Below are 14,555 nucleotides of genomic sequence, written 5' to 3' on the forward strand. Positions count from 1 at the left end.
AGTGTAATTTTAATGTTTTAATGAAACACCGAGTGGCTGATGATGATTTCCTCTGTTCATTATTTGACTTTACATACACGTTCTCAGATTTAGTCATTAACGTGAAAAATTTCACAGATCTACCAGAAGTGTCCTGCACTATTAACGTTTTCTAGCAGCTTTTATTCCAGTTTTCAAGAGCTAATGCCTGTGTTCAAGCTGCCACGTAAAGATGGAATCCAGCCACGGTATCTTCTTTAAAATTGTCATCAACATCTGGCAGGGCTGCATCCGGTCGCTGTTCTTCTTTCAGGTTGCCCTTGATTACATCATGTGGCAAGCAGTAACACACATCAGAGGTGGCATCCGCTGGAGTGATGGGCAAACACAACATCACAGATGATTACAGTGTAGTTGAAACACAGCGGCTTAGATAGAAGAAAAACCCAAGAAAGTCAGCGCTGGGGAGAAACCGTTCAGGTCTAATGCTTGTGCACAAATGTTTAGACATCAAAGAAGACTAAAAATACATGAAAGAGATGAGCCCCTCTTGTCCACTTGGATTCTTTATGAGGGAAATGTTTTGATCCCGTCCAGTGAAAGACCTTAGACAGTCAAAGGAGCTTGCAAAGAAAAGCGTCTGGACTTCTTTAAGTTGCTTGAAGACATTTCACCTCTCATCCGAGAAGCTTCTTCAGTTCTAAGGTCAAATGGTGGGGAGTCCCAGATTTAAAACCTAGTGGGAGTGACCCCCCACAGAGGGACAAAAGGACCCCTTGATGATCCTCTAATCGCCTGAGCCAAGGTGTGAAACTGGGTGTGGGTCCCAATCAGCCAGAGTTTCGCATGGGCTCATTGTGAAACCTGGCCCCACCCTATCATGTGATTTCCTGAGGTCAGATGGCCCAGGATGTGAGTGGGCGTTAAGGCGTCTGGGGAGGGAACTCAAAACTTGATTATAGATGGCAGACAGTTGGTGTCGTAAACCACCGCCTCTGTTCAAAGATGGTCGCTCACAGTGGACATAGATGGCTTCTTTCACTCCTCTTTCAAACCATCTGTCCTCTCTGTCCAAAATGTGAACATTGGCATCCTCGAAAGAGTGTCCTTTATCCTTAAGATGCAGATGGACTGCTGAGTCTTGTCCCGTGGAGGTGACTCTTCTGTGTTGTGCCATGCGCTTGTGAAGTGGCTGTTTGGTCTCTCCAATGTAGAGGTCTGGGCATTCCTCGCTGCACTGTACAGCATACACCACGTTGTTAAGTTTGTGTTTAGGAGTTTTGACAAAACTCAGGAATTAGCATGATAAGGTGGGGCCAGGTTTCACAATGAGCTCACCCGAAACCCTGGCTTCACACCTTGGCTCAGGCGATTAGAGGATCATCAGGGGGTCCTTTTGTCTGTGGGGGGATACTCCCACTAGGTTTTAAATCTGGGACTCCCCACCATTTGACCTTAGAACTGAAGAAGCTTCTCGGATGAGAGGTGAAACGTCTTCAAGCAACTTAAAGAAGTCCAGACGCTTTTCTTTGTAAGCTCCTTTGACTACGATGACCTGGATGACTGAGAACCTTCACAGACACAAAGACCTTAGACAGAAATTTTGATGATTGAGTTTTCTTGAAAGCCAACACAATGGAGAAACAATTTGGCTTATGCGACTGAAATAAGAAGTTTGTCTTTGTTTGCAGAAACTGAGATGAAGGCAGTGAAATGACAGACCAGTTGGACAGCCATGTGTCATTTGTGGGTGTTCCACCTCTCATCCAAGAGACTTCTTCAGTTCTAAAAATAAAAGAGTCCCAGATATTTTACTCTTAGTGGTTGGTTGTCCCCTCCCAGGTGGTTGTGAGGGTCATCAACCCACTATCGATCATGTGAGTCATCACATGAACAAAGGTGTATTTAAAAAAAAAGTATGGGTCATTACCAACACTGGGGGTTAATGGTGAAACCACCTTGTAACCTTGCCCCACTGCATCATGTGACTTATTGGGATCACATGAGGCCAGGTGTGAGTTGGGATTGAAGCACTCGGGAAGGGATCTCATGACGGCATTGCAGGTGGTTGATAGCTGGTGTTGTAAGCCACCACCTCTGTTCAGTGATGGTCGTTCACAGGGGGCTTAGATGCTCTTGGTCCACAATGTGAACACTGGCATCATCAAGAAAGTTCCAGTGCAGATGCATAGCTGAGTCTTGTCCTGTAAAGGTGGGTCTTCTGTGTTGTGTTGGGTTAATGGAGTGCCTGTTTGGTTTCTCCTTTGTGGAGGTCCAAGCATTTGTCACTGCAGAGCATACTCTGTCCTGTTTAGCTTGTGTTTTAGAGTTTTGTCCCATGGATGAATCAATTTTGTCTGAGGGTCTTGCTGGGTCTGCTGGTGTCTGACCTTCTTTCGTGTACATATTTGCTGATTTAATGGAGGCCCAGTTGCGATAACCATGTTTTATTAAGAGCTTTCTTTAAGTGTGTGTTCCTTTTCTTTCCCTTTTTCCTTAGAGGAAATATTTTCTGCCTGGTGTTGTAGGCTCCTTATCACCTCAACGTTGTGTTTCACAGGGTGGTGGGAGTCAGAGAGTAGGTACTGGTCTGTATGTGTGTGGACTTCCAACCCAACAACACAGTCAAGGATCCTGCTGTCCTCCCTGGTGAACATTTGTTTTAAGCCACTTGAGTGAATTTGTTTGGTGGAGGCCTCTACTTCCTGGGTTAAAAACTGGTTGTTTCAGGTAGTGGATGAATTATAGTGTGGATTATTTTGAACTGTGAATCGTGAAGACAAATAGGGAGCTGGAAAAGAGTATAACGTTTAGGGTAAAAGAGAGGTAGTATCAGGTACTTGCTTTTATTCTGATATAGATTTTCTTCTATATTGCTGGATAGTTTTTGATGAAAAATCAAATTGTGATGTCATTTTTCTGTTTTTACGGGGCTGACAAGAGTAGTGTTAAAGTGCTGCATAAATAAGCAGTACTGGAAAGGGTTGTAGTACTATTATACTCGTGGTGATACCCATACTGAGCTACTAAGTCCCAAAGTGGGTGGTGTGTCCAGTGGGAAGCTCTTTTTATCCTTTTGTAAAGATACGATTTAAATTTACCTCACCAATGTGATACCTTGAGACTTTTAGTCAATCAACCCAGCTCTTTACTCAGTTTGCAAATATTGCCACAATATTAGTGCTCTTTTTTTAGCTACTTGTTGTCACTGTTCCTGTTTTCTTTATCAAAAGTCTTCATTGATTATCTTGCGGTAGTTGTTAATAGTCATTTTTGTGGATAATTGAAAGCACTGTCACAAATAAAACTGTAATTCTGAGCAGGTTTTATGCGGATCATATGATTTATGCACACAAGGCTGTCCATCCATTCACCCCTTTGTCCATCCATACAGAGCACTGTGTTCAGAGATGATTTTATTTTGTGCCCATTAAGTCCACCTGGCAGCCCGTGCCTTTTGAAAAAAGCCTGTTCATGGTTTATTTGTTTTAATCACTACAGAATTATTTTTGGGTGCAACACATGCCACATGTATAAAAGAATACAGTCACTTGTATTATGCTTTTTCATATTTGATATAAACATTTACTAGACAAAGAATCTGACATGGTGACTGGCCTGAAATTTATAAATTATATAGACACTGATAATGTAATGCTTGATTTGAGACAGAACAATGACAAGCTTCTGCACCTTCCACTACTATAAGTGGACTACAAGCAGACACTCAGTCCTTGCTTGCATAGCCTGGAAATGGGGAAGCAAAACCGCTGAACGAGAATTTCTGCAATAGTTTCAACCTTCGCCAACTCGTTGCTGTCTCGCTCTGAAACGCTCTCTCAAAAGCTTTATCGAGCACCTCTCTCGAGGGTCCTGCATCTTTAATGACTGCGGCGAATGGAATAGATTAGAAGATGAGACCTTTCGATAAAAAGTTTCTCCTTACAAAAAAGTTTTATACGAAGGAATGCAGTGTGTTCGGTAAACATATATGTAAGGCTTTTTCCCTCCTTTTGCTGCACTGGAAAGTGGAGCCCCTCTCACGAGGGCCCTAGCTTTAAGAGTGAGCTCCCAGCAATAAGGTCAAAAGCCAAGACTATTAATTTTGCAGTGCTCTTCATTTCTGTAAACAAGTTGATATGTACTGAGTAAAGTTTAGTTACTTTAACGTTAACTCGAGTAAACCATAAATCAAAGAAGAAGCCTAAAAAGAAGCCAATCTGGGATCGCCGTGGGGAATAATGCGCCTAATGCTGTAAGTCTGGCCTCGTCTCTAGATTAAGCGGCAGCAGTACAATAATAACATTAAGGGACGCATGTTGCATAAATATATTTCTGCTCATTCTGTAAGTCACTTAAGCAAAATATAATATGTTCACGTGAAAGCTCTTCCTTGGAGATTAGCCCTCAACTGCAACCCAAAAACCTTTCGAAAAGTGTCACACATACACGTGTATCGAATGGAAGGAAGCATGCTCCCACATTACAGGAGGTGAACTAATGGTCTAATGAGTCACATACTGTACATCCCATGCAACAATACTAAATGAATTTAGAGTGACGGTTTCTCTTTTCATAACCACCTAAAGATGAAAAAGGTAAGAGATTTTTTTTTGACACATAATATATGCATGCAAAGAACCTACTCTTCTTGGTTCCACTGTGTGAAAACATCTGGAACAGACAGGAGCCTTTCTACCCTCCAAGAGCTCAATAAGTCTGTACAGTAGAGACAGTTACAATTATCATAGGAATTATTATTTAGTTACTATCATGTAAAGCGTACAGTAGTTGCAGCAGTGAACACTGGGGATCCTAAATACTGCAGAAACATAATTTAATGCAGTGCTCCACTGATATACAAGCTAAGGTTGAATGAGAATGTAGAGGAGTTACTGTGCACAAATCACATTGGCATGTTGTCAGATAGAAATGTATGATATCTTATAGCTATGTTCAAAATTATTCAGCATTTGACATTCTCATGCATACAACCACAAGAAGCGAGTCCATTGAAAAATAGTCCAAGCATTGTTTTTTGTTATTTTTTTTCCTGTGGAAATGGCAGAGAACCTAATGAGACATTAAAACGTGTGCTGCTGTCCAGAGTGTGTGGATACAGACAGGAAGAGGAGGGAGCAGCGACGGCTCACTTCTGCATGTCACACTGCAACAGGAGCACGATGGACGGGTCGCTCTTTGCCGCCTCTTTGAACTCCTCCAGCGAGATCTGGTCGTCGTTGTTTTTATCCATTTTACTGAAGATCTTGTCCACCCTCTGCTCTGGTGTCAAACCGTCCTCGTTCATTTTCATCATGATCACCGTGCCCACCATTTTGTAGATAGCCTGTGGGCGAGGTGTGGCGAGAAATTAGCTGAGAACTGTGGTTTGCTGTGCAAGAATAAAAGATGAATGGATGGATGAAGCAGTGAATAAACAGATAAAAGTCAAATGTTGAAATAATATCATTTTTGTGGAGATTCATGATTAAATTGCTGAAATGGCTACAAGTAAACAACAACAAGCTACATACAATTATTAAGCAAAAGTAATCCGTGGATGGAAATAGTACCAGTGGTTGAATAATGTATGCATGCTGCTATTTTCTGTCAGCAGGCTGAAATTTGGTTGCACACAGAAGACCAAGAACTCTGAATATTTCATTAATATATATCAAATGTGCAGGAAACACTGGGCCTTTACTGATTTATTGAATTATTTCAAAAGCAGTGTTGCACAACAGTGCAAACAAGAGTCGAGTTGGAAAATCCTTTGTAAAAGTGTGAAAATCATTTTGACTTTTTATTTAAGTAAAAGTTATAATTCTACTCGAGTACCCAATAAGTGTGACAGAGTTTTACCAAAAAAAACACCAAAAGAACAGATTTTTTCATTATTATTGTTCAATTTAAGAATAAACCCAAATCTTCAGATTAAACTTGAAATGCTATTTTTGAGAATCATGTCGAAATATTAGCTAAAGTTGAAATGTGGACTTGATGAGTTGACACAACAACTTCATCAGCGTTCTGATTGTGTTTTGTGATCATCCATTGCCAGCTATTTCATTTTGCACAAATGAAGCCAACCCCTCGAAGTTTGTGTTTTTTCCTTCTGAACAGATGCAGCTTTTTGCACCATCTCTTCAACATCATTGCATATATCACCACATCGTGTTTATGTAATAAAAGAGAAATAATTTCCTTGTTATTAAAACCAACTCTTAAATACACTTGCGCTAACTCTACGCAAGCTATTTTGTAGAGGGCAAAGCAGCCATGGCATTTGTCTGACTTGAAACAACAACATTTCAGCTTTAGTCTCAATATGAACAATATTAATATAAAAATATATTTGCCTTTTCTTTCTTAATGTGGCCCTAATACTCCTTTATGCAGTAGTGCACAAGTCGTGTGTCCAAATATATATCGAATGGCACTTTTGGAATAACATATATTCCAAAGTGCCTCAAGAGTTCGCCATGTAATCGGAAGGTTGCCGGTTCGAGCCCCGGCTTGGACAGTCTCGGTCATTGTGTCCTTGGACAAGACACTTCACCCGTTGCCTACTGGTGGTGGTCAGAGGGCCCGGTGGCGCCAGTGTCCGGCAGCCTCGCCTCTGTCAGTGCGACCCAGGGTGGCTATGGCTACAATGTAGCTTGCCATCACCAGTGTGTGAATGTGTGGATGACTGGATATGTAAAGTGCTTTGGGGTCCTTAGGGACTAGTAAAGCGCTATACAAATACAGACCATTTACCATTTTACCATTTCATTGGATCATCGCAGGTGTCCATGATGTTAAATACTTAAATATTGTTGGGTAGCTCTATAATAACAATAATAACAGCCACATGGGTCAGTTGTAGTCCTGTGTTTAAGCATAATAATTCTTTTTTGAGTGCAATAGTATGATGCCAATGTATTTGTTTATTCTTCAAACTGTTTGGCTGCTTTTGGGTTTGCTAAAGAAAAGTTTTATAAAGACCCAAACTGTGATTTGAACACAGTTACAATGCTCAAATCTCCAAAAGTCAAAATTACTGGAAAAACAAAAACAAAAACAGCTAATTCCCACATTTAACAAGCTGAAATCTGGGCTCTTTGCTCTGAGGTGATTTATTTGAAAACCATAAGTCAATTATGTGAAAAATAACTTCTTACTAATGTTAAAAACTCTCAGGTCATAAAATAATGGGGTTTTGTCTGACTGTTTTTGCACTGTTGCACACTTCAGAGCATATTGACAGTCTCAGTAGGGGCTGTCAATATGCTCTGATATCACTGACACATATCGGATTTATTTTATAGATTGTGTTTCCACAAATAGCCAAATGCAATTCAATACAACTGCAGTTTTGCCATTACGAAACTGTATCTGTACTCAAGGCTCTGCAGGTGTGTGGGAGACTGATAACACCAAAAACCAATGGAGAAAAAAAACCCTCAGAGCCAGTCTCCTGATGAGCAAAAGCTTAATGACTCCATAATCCCTCACCTCGATTATCTCCAGCATTTCCACTCTGGTTATTTTGCCATCACCATCCAGGTCATACATGTTGAAGGCCCAGTTGAGTTTCTGCTCAAAGCTGCCACGGGATGTGATGGACAGAGCGCAGATGAACTCTCGGAAATCAATGGTCCCGTCTCCGTTTTTGTCAAAGGTTCTGAAGGCGTGTTGTGCAAATTTTGACGCATCACCGTAAGGGAAGAACTGCACAAAACAGTAGAGAGAGGTCAACTGGTGCCTTATTGTTACAGGATAAGCACAGCTTTTTAAAAGGGAAAATAAGTCCTCTACTGCTGCATGATTAGTTTGTACAACAAATAACTCCAACAGATGCAAAAGAGGCAGTTGATAAAGAAGAGCGGGAGCTTCTGGACACAAACCTTCACATAAAGCTGCTGGAACTCATCCAGATTCAGCCTGCCACTGGGGCAGTCCTTCAGGAAGCCTTTGTACCACTGCTTCAGCTCATGTTCATTAAACTCTGTGTTCTTCACCAGATCCTCCATCACCTCAGGAGTCAGCTTGCTGTTCTGCTTACCCATGTTTCCTGTGGTGCAAGAACACGTGAATAATGCATTTGCTTTTGCTTCGGCTCGAAAATATTTGTCAGATTCCCACTTCGAAAAAATGAGCACAGAGTGTAAAAAATGTGCTCTTTTTCTTCTGGGATGGCAGCAAATATTGCCCCAGTGCTTATGTTCTATTTCGGTCCCTTCAGCCTGTTTGTGCCAGCCAGTGGCCTGGGTAGCACTGACCTGGATCAACACCATCAGAGCAGATCCAGTTCATCAAATGTTCGATCGCTGCTATCAAGTTTCCACTGCAAACGCTGTCCTATAACCTGACAATGACAACAAAGGCTGTGCTTGCTTGTAAAAGAGAGGCTGCTGCAGTAAGTCCACAGACACGAGTAAGAGCAGCGTGCAGGAGCACACAGCACTGGATCAATGGAAAACACATGAGTGGCCTGCATGTAATCCAGTGTTTAAAGAAGCCGTGGGAAAGCTGCACAACAATCAGCCTGGGTTAGTTTGTTATCTTTGACAACTTAAGCCAACCACACCAGGGCAGTCCATCAGAAGCCCCACATTCATTAATTATTTACTCATCATGTGGCGAATGACATAAGTGGCCAAGGATGCGTCAACTTCCATTGCATAATTGAACAAATGAGAGAGCAGAATATTATTTGTATTCCAAATACAGGCCGTTGTGGGAGTGTCCACAACTTGAGACCAACATATGGTCCACATCTCTGCAGCATGACAGCAGGCTGGACAGCTCCACCACAGGCAGCACTGCATTGGCTTGGGCCTTCCACAACAAACGGCAGAAATGTGCGCTACAGCCCAAATCACTGCAAACCACAGCTTTTAACGTCCATCTCCTGCATGTCATAGAACCAAGCTTGGCGAGCGTGATTAGTAATTACAGTAACAGATGTTGGGTATTATCTCTAAAATAGGCTACAGCGAATGACCTTGAGGAGCAACATTTTGCAGGAAGATGACAAAACTGTTTCACGGAGCGTTGAGCTGAGAGAAACGGCTCGACGCGCTGCAACTGCGGCGTTTAATAGAAATATCAGCCACATTGCGCACAGGCCACAGGTATGAACGACTCGTTCTGCCATCGGATGCTGTTTTATATCACGCTTTAGGCAATGACATCCGTGTTAATGCTATTAAAGCTAACCGCCTCCTGTGAGAGCTGGAGAGGGAGACGCTGCTGCATTCCGATGGAAACGACGCAGTGAGAGTATTTTCAGATTAGATCCCCCCCATCCTGCTCCTAATGACATCTTTCCGTGCGCATCGGGCCAGCAAACATGTCAAAATGCAAGAAGCAAACAGCTATTTTTAAAACACAACACAGCCCTCCTCGGTGCCGCCGCAGAGCCACATTGGAGGGGTGGGAGAAAAGCGAGAGAGAAAAAAGCCCATTAAGTGCAGAAATCTTGGTGACATTTTGTAAATTCACCAAATAATCGCTCTCTGCCTTATTTCTGTTTTTCTGGCTCTTTCCAGGCAGAACGCAGATGCTTTATTTCAAAGGATGCGCAGGTGCCAGAGAGCCAGCCCTCTCCTCAATCCCCATTCATTCACACCAAAGGAAAATATGAAACATAATGCGCGACATATCAACACGAACCCATCCCTGCATGTATAATCTGAGATACATCTAAGACATGGCACATAGCTCAAAGTGCACGCACTTCTTACCTTATTATTTAGCGATTCTCTATCGGAATAAATCTGCTCTGGCTTCTGCAAAGTACAGAAAACCCCCTGCCGATGAAAACGTTTGCCCAAAAGGGATTATTCTCAACAAGGCTCGCCCTCTTTCAGAGAAAAAAAATCACCCGCTAATGAAATTTCTGGATTTTCCCGACGTTATTCCAGATGAGGCGCAGCAGGCACCGATCCCACGCCAGTCTTTGGTTATGCGACTACAGGAGCGCGGCGTCACCCGTGTGCATCACAGCCTGATCATAAGTTCACTGTTGCTGCTGCTGCTGCTCGGTTTGGGTTCAGCCTGATCCTGTCACGTTATTACCGGATCTTCATCGTGATGAGGATGGTCAGCTTGAAATTTCATCATCAGGAAATTAACATGTTGGATGTTTCCGTGGCACAAGAATGGAAGATTCATCGCCTATTCATTTTTGGCCCTGATGAAATTATTCACTGCGACTAATCTGAAATTGGATTAAATAAACCCGACTGTGAAATATTTCACTTTTATGGTTTTAGACAAATCTGTGAGAAGAATAAATACATTTATTAAAAAATTTAGAGTTTATAGATAGGCTGTAGAAGACCTGTCACCCCAACCCCAAATCCACCTTCAAAAATTTGACCACAAGCCAAGTTAAAGTGTAAAATTCATTATTTTTTACAAATTATTTTTAATATTTTTGTACTTTTGTTGTTTAAAGCCCTTCACGTTGATGCTAAACACACGATCTACCCTATACTTACTAGCTGTTTCCCTTGGGTACGTTCAAATGCGTCCCCAAGGTGACATTTGGTTTAGTTTTAAAGCTTCCTCATAACCTTTGGGAGACAAAATCCTGAAGTATTCAATTAAAGACCGATTATTACCATTTTCTTTCCCCTTTTCCTCAAAAATAATGTCAAGCTTGTCTTAAAAGTATGAAAAGAACCAACACATCTTGTCCATACTGACTGTGGCTTTAAGTCTGAAGCGACTCCAAATTTCTCACAGTCCTCTTTCTGTGAAAAACTGCCCCATCTCTTAAGGTGGTGGTGGTGGTGGTGGTGGGGGGGGGGGGGGGGCTTCCATCCATGTAAGCTAGTGAGTGTGAATCTAACCTTTCACGTCTCCATGGTGATTAAAAAGTCTAGGTTTGGCATTTAATTTCTTCCTTTTAGAGTTGCGGGGGATTATGCACATCCTCACACACACAGACACACATCCACTCACACACAGCACAAATTCAGTTGACCATGAATGTGGCCAAAGTTTTAAATAATGGGGTCAGTGTATGTTCAAATAATCCCTGTGCACTAGAAGCTTAGGCTTCAGAGTTCTCCATGTACTTTTTTTTTCTATTCTTGGATGTGTATCATGTAAAAGACAGGAGGTATCCCTCTAGATGCGAGCACAAAGCTGCTGTACAAACCTTCTGTCGGGGGAAAGTTGCCTTAAAGGGAGAGGAGCTGGCTGGTTTCAGACAGTGGGTGTACCCAGGCAAAGAAGGGTTATTCTCAAATGTGAGTAATGCAAAGCTACTCTACCAGAGCCCGAGATTTGTATTTTTTTAAATGGAGCAGGAAATTAGCATAAGAGGTCCACTTTAATATCTAGGCCCTTCTTACCTGATTACAACAGCCTGTGACATAAACATGGTGCAAGTTCCAGAGCAAATGTGTCTTTACTTAGAAGATTTTAGACCAGATAATAAGTCAGGGAAAAATAGCTACAATGCACAGAGCAGAGGAGAAAATGAGGATTAATATTTTTTAGCATTTATTTTGATTTATTATAATATCGCTGAACGTAATGACCGCTTGAGAGAGAACCAGCAGTGTGCACAAAACCAGGGCCTTGAAACTGACCCAGCTGAATGGAGTTTAGTCATTGTTACCTGCATTATTAACATCTACTTTTTCTGCTGTGATGTCAAAAAGTCTTCAGTGAATTATTAAAGCCCTCCATAAAATCATTTTCTTTTACATACAGTAAAAGTCATTTCATTCCAAATTAGCTGTGATATAAGTCTCAAAGACCTGAAAAATCCTTTGAACTATAAGGTGATATTAGTTAAAAGTATTATAGAATATATAGTGCAACCTTTCGCATACATTTGTAATCTGTCCTTTCAAACTGGTGTGTTTCCCTCACAAATGAAAATAGCAAAAGTTATTCCAATCCATAAAAACGGAGAGAGATGTCAGTTTACCAATTATAGGCCAATATCACTACTCCCACAGTTCTCAAAAATTTTAGAAAAGTTATTTGTTAATAGACTTGATAAATATATTGAGAAGCATAATCTCCTAAGTGATAACCAATATGGCTTTAGAGTGAAAAGGTCCACTTCAATGGCAGTGATGGAACTTGTTGAAGGGATATCTAATGCAATAGATAATAAGGAATATACTGTTGGTGTTTTTATAGACTTAAAAAAGGCGTTTGATACAATTGATCATTCTATATTAATAAATAAACTAGAGAGATATGGCATAAGAGGGATAGCATACAAGTGGATGAAAAGTTACCTGGATGAAAGATATCAATATGTCGAATTCAATAATGTAAAATCTAAGCAGTTGAAGGTAACTTGTGGTGTTCCTCAGGGCTCTGTGCTGGGCCCTAAATTATTTATATTATATATAAATGACATATGTAGTGTTTCCAAACTGTTAAAATGTGTATTGTTTGCTGATGATACGACTCTGTACTGCTCAGGTAAAAACTTAGAACAGCTTCTGACTACAGCGCAAAAGGAGTTAAATATATTAAAAAACTGGTTTGATGTAAATAAGTTATCATTAAATATAAAGAAAACAAAATTGATTATTTTTGGCACTAGACAAGTGAAAAATGTATCTAAAATAAGGGTTAATGGAATTGAAATTGAAAGAGTGTACGAAAATAAATTTCTTGGAGTGATAATTGATGATAAGCTGAGTTGGAAGTCTCATATAAACCACGTGAAAACAAAAATGTCAAAAACCATTGCTATTCTCTATAAAACAAAGCATGTCCTGAACAAAAAATCATTATACACACTTTATTGTTCTCTGTTGCTTCCATATATGACTTACTGTCTGGAGATATGGGGTAATGCATATAAAACGAACACTCTTCATATTTTCAAGTTACAAAAAAGAGCTATAAGAATTGTAAACCAATCAAACTATATAGAACCAACTAACATTTTGTTTATTAATCTGAATACCCTGAAATTTTATGATTTAGTTGAATATAAAATGGCACAGATAATGTATAAAGCACAAAATAACTTGCTTTGCCCCAGTACTCAGAAGCTGTTCAAAGTCAGAGAGAGTCAATATGACTTAAGGGGAACAGATTTCTTTAAGAAAAACAAGATGAGGACAAATATAAAGCAGAGATGTGTTTCTGTTAGAGGAGTTAACCTGTGGAATAATTATGACAGTGATTTAAAAAGGTGTAGTTCATTTTCCTTGTTTAAAAACATGTTTAAAAATAGAGTATTAGAAAAATATATAAATCAAGAATGAAAAGAGCAAAAAGGAGAAAAAAAACAACAACCTCTTGATTCTTTACTTTGATGTAGTTACTTATCTAAGGTGGAAAGTTTTTTTTTTCTTTGTTTTGTTTGTTTGTTTGTTTGTTTGGTTTGGTTTTTGCTTTGTTTTATTATTTTCTTCAAGCCCTGTGTACAGGAGCTGCATACAAAAAGATATTTTGTGAAAAGGGTTGGCGTAATAAGCAAATGCTTCAGCCAATACCTTTTGATTAGCCTTGTCTCATGCTTTCTTTCTTTATGGTAGATTTTTGTTCTGTTTTCACTGTTTTTTGTTTTTTTTTTCTCACTGTTTTCACTGAGATTTGAATTTGAATGCTAATCAATAAAATCAAATCAAATCAAATCAGGTATAAATTTGACCAGAATTACATGATATACTATATACTGATATATTTTTTAAATATTCTATTCTGCAGTTGGTAAACCTATTTATGATTCACGGAGACCCCTTGAGAGCCCTGCAGAGAAACCTGGAAGCTCCCTGTACACCGGTTTGAGAGGCACAGATATAGGTCACCTTTGTTAAATCATGTGTGTCGAAGAGCAGACAAGGCTTCCAGCCAAAATAATTCTCAGATGTGTGGACCCAGATTTAAACCGCCACCTATTCAGGATGATTGGGTGCTGTAAAAAAAAATAAAATAGTGCTAACTGTTGTTCTACAAGCCAAAGGCAACCAGGCCCTTCGAATATTGTGTTACAATAACTCTAACATCACCTCCGGTTATTTGACTTCTTAATTTAATGCTCACATACAATACAGCATACACATATGTTTTCCTTTACATCTCACAAACACAAAAGCAAACAGTTGAATACGTTGATAACTTTTAGCACCGGTATAGAGCACTGATCCACTCAGCTTTCTCTAAAAGTCTTATTCATAGTGACTTTCAAAATAAAACAGCTTAGTTTGATCTCACTAGGCATGGCTTACATGGAATATCTTTACAGCAGCATTCACTTACAAAGGTTAATTGATTAAAAAAGGATGCATACTGTACACCAAAAGTGGTATACAAAAGCAATATCATCTTATATACCCATTTACATGGCCTTTTGGGTTTTCTCAGTATAACATTTAAGTGTTTTGTGTGTTCTGACAACTTGTGTATTAACACTGATGCTCAATAAAAACATAGAAACATATAATTTAAAAAAAATGTTCTTATGACTGTACATAAAGAGGCTATGGAGATAGGCGGCGTGTAACAATCTTGCATATTAAAACATTAATATATCACGTTCACAAAGCTCTCGCTTTTCTTTATATGTGTATGTACAAGAGAGCTGCTGTCCTTCTGTG

The 14,555-nt window shown here is 39.9% G+C and overlaps 1 protein-coding gene across 1 annotated transcript; it reads right to left on the minus strand.

The window, feature by feature from the left end:
• Positions 1-2,308: 2,308 nt before the first annotated feature.
• Positions 2,309-9,966, minus strand: vsnl1b (visinin-like 1b). The gene is made up of 4 exons (XM_085390879.1): positions 9,711-9,966; positions 7,869-8,035; positions 7,477-7,692; positions 2,309-5,326 (listed from the first exon to the last, which is right to left on the minus strand). The coding sequence occupies exons 2-4, from the start codon at positions 8,028-8,030 to the stop codon at positions 5,129-5,131; spliced, it is 576 nt and encodes a 191-aa protein (XP_085247005.1). The 5' UTR covers positions 8,031-8,035; positions 9,711-9,966; the 3' UTR covers positions 2,309-5,128.
• Positions 9,967-14,555: the final 4,589 nt, after the last annotated feature.

This window comes from Rhamphochromis longiceps, linkage group LG19 (assembly GCF_057381845.1).
Source record: "Rhamphochromis longiceps isolate RC_006_pf linkage group LG19, R_longiceps_female_GT1.1, whole genome shotgun sequence".
NCBI classification, from domain to species: domain Eukaryota; kingdom Metazoa; phylum Chordata; class Actinopteri; order Cichliformes; family Cichlidae; genus Rhamphochromis; species Rhamphochromis longiceps.

Bases quoted from the DNA above. Each gene is read 5' to 3' on its own strand.
- vsnl1b (XM_085390879.1), bottom strand. From the start codon at position 8,030: ATGGGTAAGCAGAACAGCAAGCTGACTCCTGAGGTGATGGAGGATCTG. The intron at 7,693-7,868 runs GTTTGTGTCCAG...TGTTTTGTGCAG, and splicing joins TCCAGCAGCTTTATGTGAAG to TTCTTCCCTTACGGTGATGC. The intron at 5,327-7,476 runs GTGAGGGATTAT...CCTCGCCCACAG, and splicing joins AAATGCTGGAGATAATCGAG to GCTATCTACAAAATGGTGGG.